The sequence below is a fragment of the Mustela nivalis genome, assembly GCF_964662115.1.
Source record: "Mustela nivalis genome assembly, chromosome: 5".
In the NCBI taxonomy this organism is placed as follows: domain Eukaryota; kingdom Metazoa; phylum Chordata; class Mammalia; order Carnivora; family Mustelidae; genus Mustela; species Mustela nivalis.
This window is the reverse complement of record NC_139024.1, coordinates 76791158-76803734: the sequence shown is the minus strand read 5'-3', so window position 1 is coordinate 76803734 and position 12577 is coordinate 76791158. Positions and strand designations below refer to the sequence as shown.

The 12577-nt window shown below is 37.7% G+C and overlaps 1 protein-coding gene and 1 long non-coding RNA gene across 6 annotated transcripts in view; both read left to right on the top strand.

The window, feature by feature from the left end:
* The window catches only part of PKIB (cAMP-dependent protein kinase inhibitor beta), a 108988-nt gene extending 106960 nt beyond the window's left edge, over positions 1 to 2028 (top strand). Inside the window, exon 3 of the mRNA XM_082730000.1 lies at positions 798 to 2028. Coding sequence (XP_082586126.1) covers positions 798 to 865 — 68 coding nt within the window. The 3' untranslated portion in view covers positions 866 to 2028. The remainder of the gene's footprint in view (positions 1 to 797) is intronic.
* Positions 1 to 12577, top strand: part of LOC309864468 — a 664253-nt gene that overhangs the window by 199314 nt on the left and 452362 nt on the right. The window lies entirely within an intron of this gene.

Here is a 12577-nt window from a genome sequence, read left to right as displayed (position 1 = left end):
ATGAAGGAATAGACCTGGAAAGTCTGAGCAGCACCAGGACCGGCTCCACAGGTGTGGGTGAGTGCGGTTGCACAGGGCCCTGGGCTCAGAGGAGATTTGCACTTGGTGTCATGCTCTACTGTTCCTGTCTTGAAGTTGTTTGTCCACGTTTTTTAAACAAGAGGTGCTGCATTTCCACTTTGCACAGGGCCCCCATAAATTGTGTAGCTGGTCCTGAGGTTCACCTTTTCCATTGTAATAGGAGGAAGGGTAGTAGGAATAAGTACAGACCATGGGTTTTAAAGGTTTGTTGGCAGAAAGTCGAGGGAGCTGATGATAAACCTGAATGATATTTTTACCCCTGTGAAGTAAAAAGTCAGATCATCTCCTAAGAGCCATGGAGTTAGAAGTGTGAGGAAGTGGGAGAGAATGTGATACACTATGGAACCATTTGGCAAGGTCCAAATTGTGTCTCTGTGCTTAAAAGCTCTGTGACTTGGAGCAAGTCACTTAACCTGTCTCTGCTTTGATGAGCCAGTCTATAAATGGAGATTGCAATACCACCTCGGGAGACTGCTTGGTATGTAATGTTTCTGGAGAGTCGGAGAGAAAGGTAACTAGGAGAATGTAGATTCCCCAAACGATGCCTATGTCTTTTCTTCGTGTAGTGTCCATATCTAGATTGAGGGGAAAGCATGTCTGAATCAAGGAGAAAATGATTAAGGTGCATGAAGGAAATCCCAACTGTTTCATTACGGTATAATATGAAATATATTTCACTATATGCTATAAGTGAATGAGATTATTTATTTTTTTAGATGTGCAAAAGAAAAATGAAGAAACAACACAAAGGCAATTGGAAACGCCGAAGAAAGAAGAAAAATGAAGGCTCAAAAACTATCAAAAGTACTGAATTTCTGTACATTGAAAGACTTAGTGGCTCTGCATTCCTGAGATATTTGATCTGGTAGTAACTATGGTAACATTGTAGCCCTAAGCAACATGTATGTATTAGAAAATTTCGTTGTGATGCTACTCACTTGGAATGCAACCATGATGTCCAGTGTAGGTTATTAAAAAGCATATTACTTCCAAATTGCACCGAAGGAAAAGGCTAAGAATGTATGGTCACTTAAATCCGTATCATTATCTAGAAACACAAAATCCACTGCTCTCTTTTGGATTTACTTAGCCAGATGTATTTTTAATTCCATTTTTATGGTAATGGATGACTTGTTTCTTAGTAAATATAAAGCAAACACCATTCATTTAAAAATTATTGGAATTTCTAGGACATTATGGTTTTTTGGTAGGAAGGAATAATGGTCGAAAACACATAGAGAGTGTTTGTTTTCTAACCAGAAATATACCATTTTTCCCCAAACCCTAAAAGGATTTGGAAAAATTACAGAAGTTGGACAACCTAAATATCTCTAGGATGTTTTTGTTTGATGCATTTTGTTTCTAGTCTATACATACTGTGATTTCTTTCATGTGGACTCTTAGAACACAAAGTTTGTGACAGATTGTTTATATAGAACATAACTATTAAATGAATTTCACTATCTTCCTTAACTTGGCTGTATGTGTATGCATATGTCTTTCTTTAATATTAATTATACAATACAAAACACTTTACTAATCATTTTATACTGTCTTTTTTTTTTAATTCTTAGGGCTTTTGTGTATTGTGACATGTTTCTAAAATGATTTCCTCAGGAATGCAGACCTTCATTTTTATATCTTTCCTAAAGTAGCTAACATAATACCTAACTATTTAGTGAATGTTATAGGTAGAAATAGCAAAATATCTGCTTTTAATATATATTTAAGCATATATTTTGAAAGACAAAAACAAAACGAAAGTTTTAGTAAATTATGATTTATTAGACATTTTAGGAAATAACAAAATTCTGTATTTTTTAAAAATGGGCTAACAAATTTATTTTCATTTTCAGATACATATGCATGCTGTTATATTTTATTTGATTGTTGACTTAGGCCATGTCTGTATATAGTTATCAAATAAACTCTTCACTGTTCAAGAAATTTGCTACTGAGACAAGTCTTCTTAATTTTGTCTTCTCAAGTATACCAACTGAAAATTGGCAACACATTTAAAAGGAGGAAGTTAGTAAACTTTACAGTATAAATCACCTCCTATGTATTATTTCATTGACAAAGTCTAACTTAATGTCTTATATACACCAGAGGGGGAGATTTTAAAGAACTCAATTGTTTTCTCAAATACAATTTTTAATAGAAAAATCTAAATTAATATCTTCAGTGTAGCACTAAATTTTCAATAAAATATAGCCATTAAAACTGTATTTCAGAGCATTATGGAATGACATGCTATTATGCAAACAGTATAAAGAGTATTAGAGTATAACAATACTTTATAACTTGCGGGACAGTGACAATTTGGCCTTATAAAGGACATTTGGCAATATCTGGAGATATTTTTGACTGCCTCTACTAGTGTGGGGGCGGGGGAGAGAAAGCGCTATTGCCATCTGGTGGGCAGAGACTAGAGATGGTGCTAAGCGGCCAAGCATCATTCAATCCTGGGTGGGTAGACACTCCCCATAAAGAATTATCTGACTATGTGTGTCCATAGTGCTGAGCTTGAGAAACCCTGGAGTAAACTGCTAAGCATGTGGATTTTTTTTTTATTAAGCATTAGTACTTCATTGTCTATGAATTGTTAGATCGTCCTCTTGTCCAAATGTTTAGTATTTATACAATAATTTCTTGATCTGTGTGAGGGAATTATACACATTGAATTCTTTATAAAAACATGATGGCCAGCATCAAATTGAATCTTCATAGCTCCCCTGTTTTCTTACATTTATAAAGGCTCATTTTCTGAAATAAGTATTGTTTCTGCCTCATTCTTTTTTTAAACTTTTTATTTAAATCCTGGTGAGTTAACATATAGTGTCGTATTAGTTTCCAGTGTACCATATAGTGATTCAACACTTCCATACAATACCCCACGCTCATCACAAGTGCCTCCTCCATCCTCATGACCTGTTTTACCCATCCCCCACCCACCTCCCCTCTGGCAACATCAGTTTGTTCTCCGAAGTATAGAGCCTGAATCTCTCTTTTTTCCCTTTGCTCATTTGTTTTGTTTCACATGAGTGAAATAATAAGGTAATTGTCTTTCTTTGACTTAGTTTGCTTAACATAATACTCTCTAGCTCTATCCGTGTCATTGCAAATGGCAAGATTTCATTCTTAGTTATGGCTCAGTAATATTCTAACATATATATATATATATGTATACATATATATGTATATATATATATACATATACACACGTATATGTATCCTTTCATCAGTCAATGGATGCTTGGGCTATTTCTGTAATGTGGCTATTATAGATAATGCTTCTATAAATATTGGGGTGCATGTATCCTTTTGAATTCGTATTTTTGTATTCTTTGGGTAAATACCTAGTGGTGCAATTGCTGGGTCATAGGGTAGCTCTATTTTTAACTTTTTGAGGAAGCTCCATACTGTTTTCTACAGGGCTGCACCAGCTTGCATTCCTACCAACAGTGCAAGAGGGTTCCCCTTTCTCGACATCCTCACCAACACCTGCTGTTTCTCTTACTGTTGATTTTAGCCATTCTGACCAGTGTGAGCTGCTATCTCATTGTAGTTTTGATTTGTATTTCCCTAATGATGAGTGATGCTGAGCATTTTTTCATGTCTGTTGGCCAACTGTATGTCTTCTTTGGAAAAATATCTATACATTTCCAAGTCTCAGCTTTATCCTCTTCAGAATGATATTAAGAATAGCACATACATTGTAGGGTGAATGGAAGTAGTAAGTGAGATAATATATGTAAGACACTTGGGAAATGTCAGGCAAAGAAGATTTGTTCAATAAATATTGGTTAACATCATCATCATTTTTATTCCAGATGCTTTGCTATTATTCTTTGATGGAAGAGGTAGTGGGCAACTGAACTCGTTAATTTGGCTATTTTGTGCCTTCCTGTGTGATTTCACAAACATCCCAGTTCTTGGTGCTAGGAGAAGACACTATAAGGGAAATTGATGATTCATAGTAATTACCACGTTAATGCCAATTCAGACACATTAACGAGCTGCTGACAGGTGATAAGTATTATCCTTTAACAATGAGTCACCTCACTAATATATTATGACAGTTACTGCAACCAAACAGAATTTTGAGTGTTTATTTAAATGAGTAACTTATTCCATGAAAATGTAGAAGGAAAAAAATTTAACAACTCTTGGGTCATAGTATTATATAGCATTTATTTCTCATTTAGAATTAGAAGACAAGAAATGAAGCCATATCCTTCCTCACTATTGCTGGTAATGATACACATTCCAAAATTTATATCCTAAATCACTTATTCATCGCAATGCACACATACATGTCCCATTATATACTGACCACCCGCAGGCGCCTGCGTAACAATAAAGAACCTCTTGCTGATTGCATCCAGTGGCAGTGTTGGATTCTTGGGTAAGGGGATCCGCGGGTCTTTCAATACATATTTGTATTTTGTGTTACAGAAGGTATCAGGCTTGTTGAGTATTTACTAATGAAAGGATTTATTGTTATTATTATTTATTTGCTAAGATGGACTCCAGACAAAGGAGAATGAGAGGTCTGTTGTAGTTTAAAGGCAAAATTGAATTTGCCTACTTTTTGAAAAAATCAAGTTCTTTTGGGAGAACCTTTGCTGTCAAAGACAGTATCAACAAAACTATCTAGCTGAGGCTCACTAAAGAAAATCTCGAAGCCCATTTTTGCTGTTGTCTATTTATAAGCCACTTGCTTTAGTCAATAGCTATAAAGTCTTAATACTGTCAGATAAACCAGAACAGGAGGGAATGATAAAGCTATAAAGTGGCTAGTTGGAAACTTGAAGTTTAGGTGGAGAAAGCAGAACAAGAACAAAAAAAATTCTATTCCATGTGCTAAGAGATCTTTCTGTGTTCTGGGCTGGAAAGGTTGGAACTGTTCTTAGAATGTGAGTGACTACACAGCACGGTGTCCTCTTTGCAAAAGGAAATGGTACGTTAGCTTCAGTTTTGCCAGCTCAGTTGGCTTTGGCCACTTTGGAGAGATGATGGTGGTAGAGAGAGAAAGAGGGAGAGAGAGGGGGAAGGAAGAGTTACCAAAGCACACTAGCCTATTGCCTTATCCAACACCTCAAATTCAAATTACAGTTCCGCCATTTGCTGTCATGACTTTGTTATTTTAGTCTCTGTGCTTCAATTTCTTCAGCGTGTAAAATGGTGAATTATGCAAATCAAATGCGTGAACGCTAGTAGAGTGCTAAGGAAAGTGCCTGATATATAGAACACCTGTTATTATTATCAAAATTATTGTTAATTTCCTGAGCATAAAGAGTGGCAGAAACTTTAAGGTGAATGTTCTTTTCTATGTTATTTGCCAAAGTACATTTTCCTCCTATTTCTTTGTTCTCTTTTCTTTCCATGAGCAGCACCTCTTTAGCTAAAACCAGGATAGATTAATCACAATGGATCCCATTTTTTCCAGAGTTATTAATGATAATTCTTACTGGACATTGATAATCTGCAGCTATTTAAAAATGGAAGCATTGGCTCAAACAAAAGGTTGGGAAGATGTTGTTGCTCTCTGTTAAAATTCTAGGACAGATTTCTTATGAGCACACATACCAATAGGAATAATGATAATAACAATTATTATTATGTAGCCATTCTTTGAGTGATGCTTACTAAGTAGCCTAGAAGATTCTCTGAAGCTTCAGATAATGATCATACAAAACAGGCGCTAATGTTACCCATTTTACAGATGAAGAAAATTGTTTCAGGAAGTGCCTTTGGGGAATTCACACAATTGAGAAAGTAGCAACAGTGACCTGGGGTGAAGGTCTCAGAGCCAGGATGTGCCCTGCCCCTCTGGCACAAAAAGGCACACTGTTCAAACCATCTCATCTGCCGGTCTTATTAAGTTGTTCTGAATTCCACTCAGGGTTCCTAAAAAGTACAGAGAAGTTGTATCTAGGTAGCATAGCACATTAGCCATCATGTGACATTTATGTCTTAACAACAGGAATTTTGTTTGGCATTTATTCATTCATTCATTTATATTTTAACTTATTCCAGAAAAGATATGGCAAGTGCAACTGCTGTTTAATTCATAGTAACCTGCCGGACTCTGAGGCACAGAAATTGGTGAGGAGCTTATGGCTCTTTTGGGTGGGAGGTAGTACCCAAGAAATGAGGCAGGGGCAAACAGGCTGCACTGAAAAGTTCCTCAAACCAAAAAAGTCTGGCCTCACCTTAGAGTGTATGGAATGTACTTTGATAGCTTTGATAGCTCTTTGAAGGGTCTCATGGCAGTTTAGACATAGTAAACATCCAAATGCTCCCGGTTTATAATAAAATTTTCACCTAAATTGGATTTCTGTTAGTGAAAAAAAAATTTTTTTTTAAATATTTCCTTTATTTGGTATTATAAAGATTGTAGAGAACAATGGAAAAAGAGAAGGGAGTCAATAAATCTGAAGGGAGTCAATAAATCTGAATTTGGTTGATGAATTGTGACCTAACAAGCAGAGAGTTAATTATCGTATGGTTTCAGTTACTTGTGGAGCATAAGGAAAAACACGGAGGACATTGGGTGAAGGAGAGAAGTGAGTTGGTGGAAATCAGAGTGGGAGACGAGCCATGAGAGACCGTGGACTCTGAGAATGAGAAACAAACAGGGTTTTGGAGGGAAGGTGGGTGGGTGGTTAGGTGAGCCTCGTGGTGGATATTAAGGAGGGCACGTATTTCATGGAGCACTGGGTGTGATGTATAAACAATGAATCTTGGAACACTGAAAAAAAATAAAATTAAAAAAAAATTGTGACCTAAATAAAACCTAAATTATATTCCTTGGGGTATTTTTTTTTTTTTTATGTGCAAGAATTACTTAAAATTGACACTAGGTGGCGCCAAGCACCATATTTCTTACTGATTTCACAGGCGTCAAATTTAATCCGTTTTCCCAAGGTTTCCAATTTGTTTTGTTTTGTTTGGCTTTATCAGTTCTGCTCTGTGTGGTGTTCAGGATTATTGCAAAAGCAAATAAAACAATAAAAACAAAAATTACAGTATTTCAGACACAATTTTTCTGAGATAGTTTAGAAAGGAAATTATGGGCTAAGAAAGTGTGCGATCTCTGGCTATTGAATTTTTAGGACACCCATGTTCTTAGGTACCAAAAGAGGGTGCTCTAATACATCTTAAAAATACACTTCTTAGAAATAAGGCTACAACGTTTTCTTCCATGCAACAAAGAGTTCTTTTTTCTGTACAACAGGGTTGACTGAATGGCTTTCTTTTTTAAAAATCTAATGTGGTTATGAACAAATGTCTTAGTCATTAAAATCGAGTTAAAAACAGTTTTGAATTCTCTTAAAATCTTAGATTCAGAATTGGCCTTTGATGTTTTTTAAACTTAAAAGTACTATTTTCAGTTGTGACTTTGAGACTTTGAAAAGCCCCTGGCAGCTTGAGCCCAATCAAGTGAATGGCTTATGAATATGTGGCTTTCTTCTTGATTTAATTAAAAACACCTTCCAACACTTCAGAGTTTCTCCTGACATATAAAGATGTGTCTCGTGAAACTAGAATGTGGGTTAACTAAGTGATTATTCCTGGTCTCCCAAGGGCAGGAAGGGAAGCAGAGAAACCTTTTCCCATAACTTCCTTGCATGTTGTGTGGGAAAGTTGAGTGCACAAAGGGACGCTAGCCAAGTAGTCTTGGCAAGGTCCCTGCTGGGTGTAAGAGGCCCTGAGCACAGCTTCTTGATACCTCTGGAGTGTTGTCACTGGACACAAGTTCCAGATTGGGTGACAGGCCACATGTGGGTGAGTAGTAGAGAAGGGAAGGGAGAGATACTGCTTACTATGCATTAACAGTTAATGTAACAGTACATTAAGGACAGTTACCAGTGTTTTCTGTGTGTTCATTTCTCTTAACAGCACAACATATGAAAAAAACAGGCCAGAGAAGTGCTTGCCCAAGATCACATTAGTAAATGGCAAAGCCAAGGTTCAAACTAAAGCAGACAGGAAACCAGTATCTGTGCTTGTAACCACTAATTATACCCTCTTCTCAAAGGGAGAGCAAACTCAGTGCTTACTATATGCCAGGTACTTTTCTGAGTGCTTTGCCCATGTATACTCTCTTAATTCTCATAACCCTGATGCATGCATTATCGTCCCATTTTACAACTGAAGAAACTGAGGCACAGACAAGTAAAATGTTTAAGATAGTTATTGAAGTCAAGGGTGTGCTTAAAAGCAAGATTTTAAAACAAAGTCCATTTTAAGAATGCTTGGCAGCTGCAGAATTGAACCCTGAGCTCCTTTTCCCTGGGGTCCTTTGACCTCCATGATGCCACCGCCTCCAGGCTGTCCCTGAGTCCCACTGACTCTTTTGGTAGTTTGGGTCTAGGTATGTGGATGAAGTAGTTTTGTTGTTGTTGTTGTTGTTGTTGTTGTTTGGTTTATGTTTCTTGTCACCACTGGGGTTTTCCTAAAAGGATCACCCTCAATAAGGAGAGCAAGAAACGCTAATGTCCTCTGCTGAGCGCTGTGTGCTGAGAGAGTACTGCTTTCCGACCAAAGTTCTAGGGCAGCCTCCTATAAGCCTATCTTCTTCCCACCTCCAGCCTGCCCTCCATACATGCCGTCTTCCTACCAGTCTTCCTTTACCCATCCCCACCTCCAGCTAAGATGGCCTTGGGTCCCCTTCCCAAATGTTTGTCCCCTCACTGGTAAGTGACAAAATGAATGACCCCACTCTGCCAGTGAGAACCACTGCTTCCTTGCAGAAATGATGTGGATGGTTGCTTAGGAGATCCTGTGAGGGTTTGTTGGGGCAGGTGGTTCATCAGAGGCTGTAGACCCAAGGTCACTGTTTAGCAGGTACTTCACCTACTAGCAGAAAGTGAGGACGTTGGCTGGATGAGTCTGTCACCAGAATGGACTGAAAACCTCCAAAAGAACCTCCAAAAGAGGTTCTTTTTCATTGACAGGTTCTTTTCAAATAAAAGCATTCTTTATTTCTTGGAATTCTGGTTTTCCTATACGTAGAACGAAGTTATTTAGAAGCCCTCTAAATGTGGTATCACACAAAGTTACACCTGGGAAGGAGCCATCTGTCATCTGAGTGGCCAGTGACCATAAGGACATCCTTCTCTTTTTCTTAAGACTTTCACCACTTGAATAATCAATGACTCCTCACCTCATCTGGTCCCTATCCTTAAATGGCTCTGGAATTTGCAGTTGTCGGCAACAATGGTCAGAGAAGAGAGGAGGGAAAACCTCACTGGCTACCTTTCTGGATGCTCTTTGCAGCGTATCTCCTGGCTCCCTGAATATGGGCCCAGCTGCAAATGATGGACAATGTGATTGGTGGAATGGGAAAAGCATTCCAGTCATCACCAAAGACTGAGAGGAGACAGCAATGCACACGGCATAGCTGGAGAGAAATGGGCTGGTGTGGTTGGCCTTGAGGTGCAGAGAGTAGTGGGAGATATGGGAAATAAGATCAGAAATGAGATTCGGGACAGATTCTAGAAATGTGGGAAAGGCAGGCCAAGTCATCTGGCTCCTACCCAGTCAATAGCAACTCACTTCAAAGGGTGTTTTTTGTTTGTTGTTTTGAGTAGGGAAGCCATAAGACGAAAATTATCAAACAACTTTAGGTTATAGAAATGAAAATATTTATGCTCCATTCTTAGATGAGAAATGGGCGGCAACTAACCCAAACTAGCTGAATCTGTCAAGAAGATCACCCCATCAGAACCAGATCTGGAAGCTGTAAGAAACCTCAGTCCATACAAATGACTGTTCAGCATTCAGGGATTTCCCTCCCACAACACTTAATCTAATTCTTACCAATCCAACTTACCCTAGTTAGCAACCTAACAAAAGCAATCTTTCCTCAGATCAAAGGTTCTTCACCTTTTGTTTTTGGGTTTTTGGTGTTGCTTAAGAAATAGCATTTCAGACCTCAGCCTTCAGAGAAAGCAGATGGATGTGGAAATTAGTCTGAACCACTGTTGTCTCTATCATGAAGGCTTCCTCATTGTAATAAGCTGGTACTCTCAGCCGTGCTCTGGTAGTGTAAGTGAGCAGAAATCCCATATTTATTAAAGGTCTACAGTTGATTTTTAGAGTAAGTGAGCAGAATTTCCAAACTTACAAAAGGCCTAAAATTGAGTTGCAGGGTAAGTGAGCGGAATTTCCAAATTTACGAAAGGTCTACAATTGAGTTTTAGCATAAGGGAGCAGAATTTCCAAATTTACGAAAGGCCTATAATTGAGTCGTAGAGGAAGTGAGCAGAATTTCCAAATTTACGAAAGGCCTACAATTGAGTCGTAGAGGAAGTGAGCAGAATTTCCATAATTATGAAAGGCCTACAGTTGATTTTCTAAAAAGGAACAAAATAGTAACCAGATGGCAGTTGACAGGCCAACTTTAAAGGCAAATATTTGTTTTGGTCTCCTTCCTAAGGGAAAGAAAGTTTGGATAGTTAGTAGAAGAAAAGAATAAGAGAAAAAAGCAAGAGGAGAAGAAATACCAAAGATAGTATATAAAGAGACGTGTGAGGAGGAATAGATATTGGAAAATAAGAGGAAAGAATTAGCCGGTTCTAGAAAAATAGGTGAGAGAAAAAAATTTACACTGCAGATTTTGTCCAAATGGTTGCCTAGGCAACTTAACTAGGAGTGGTTCTCTCTCTACTGAATAGTTGTTGAAAGACACCCTGAATTTAGATTCGGCTCCAAGAGTATCAGCTGGAAAACAAAACCGTTTTAGGCATCTTAGTTACGGGCGCCATGTTTTCTATATTATGCTTTTCTCCTAACAATAGAAGTAGTTGATTTCAGTGATTTGAAACACAGGCATGGTGAGGGTTTGGAAGTTGGATTAGCCTAGGATATTAGTATGTGTAACATCAAGTAACAAACTGAGGGAAGAGTAAATTAGGAAGCAGCTCAAAGCCCATTTGGCGATGTGAGATCATCTTTATAGACTGCCGCTGATCCTGTCAAAAAGCATTTTCCATGTAAAGAGTTTGCTACACTTGAAGCCATTTAGTGTGGAGACAAAAATATGTCATTTTTTACAAGACAGTTTTTTATCTTCCATGAACATGCACCTCCTATGGATACTGTATCACTGTTGTCTGTTTAATTGAATAGTTACAAAGAACAAAAATGTTTTTAAATGCTTTACTCCCCCAATTAGAATTTGTCTTTCCTATAGTTTACGGTATTTTCCAGAAAATGTTAGTATTACATTGTTATAAATAAATGCATCTCTACAAAGTTGTCCTTCTTGTATTTAGGGGGCTGTTTTTCTTGGGGGAATGTTTGTAGTAGTGTGGGAAGGGGTGTGGGGTAATAGGAGTAATAAGAGTGGTTGTTTTCCATCATGACTCACGCCATCTCTTTCTTTTAAGTAAAAACAGGAATAAAGAGTGTGATAATCTTTGCTGTTGTCTGGAAACATACTTTGCTTGTATCATCCTCTTTTGCCTTCATATGAACACGGGTTTCTATAAAGAAAACTTAACAAATTCATATGCTATCCTGTGGGATATAATGCATCCTAGATATAAACATTTATGCTTATAGACAACAAATTGGAAAATCATAGCATGAAATAAAATTATCTTTGGCTTTTGGCAAGTGTTAGAATTTCCTCCTTGGGAATCACTTTGCCAATCATTAACTCTTTACTTTCATCTAGCAGAGAAAAAAAAGCAAAATCTAAGTTCACAGTAGGACCAAGAGCAAAGCAAATGAAATACTCAGTTCTTGGCCACCTATTTGGATTAAGGTCAAAATTTTTTCAGAAGTAGGAATGAAGTAGGAAAGCCAAGAAAAGCCTGGTGGAGGTTTGCTCAGTTGTATTTATTTTCCTGGATCTAAGGAACACTGAAAAGAAAGTCAAGCAGATATAATACATCTCTGAATATTTTGTATCACTTATGCATACATTTTTTAGGCCTTTTTATGTTTCAGTTGAACAAAATAGCCACACATTTTAGTTCCTTTTTTAAAAAGATTGATTGATTGATTGATTTAATTTACTTGAGGGAGAGAGAGAGAGGGAGAGAGAGAGAGCGCAGGGAGGCACATGTGACAGCAGGGGGAGGGGCACAGAGAGGAGGAGAGAGGGAATCCACACGCAGATTCCCTATGGAGCTTGACCTCCATCCCAGGGCCCCACCTCCATCCATGGGCCCTGAGATCACTACCTGGGCTGAAACCAAGTCTACAGCTTAACCCAGGAGCCCCACCATACATTTCATTTCTAAGCAAATCTTATAGAAGTATAAAAAAGTGGTCTACTTCAAATAATGACTGTAATAAAATAAATAATTTTGGAAGGTCCACTCTATTCTGATATTGTACAATGTTAACATAGTAAATTTCTTACCAGCTGCCTTCCAGTTTATACTCAAAGAGATTAGCAATTAGCTGAGTGTATGACCTTGATTCTTCTCAAATATTACGTGAGGGAATTAAGCCAGATGATCTTTTACAAATT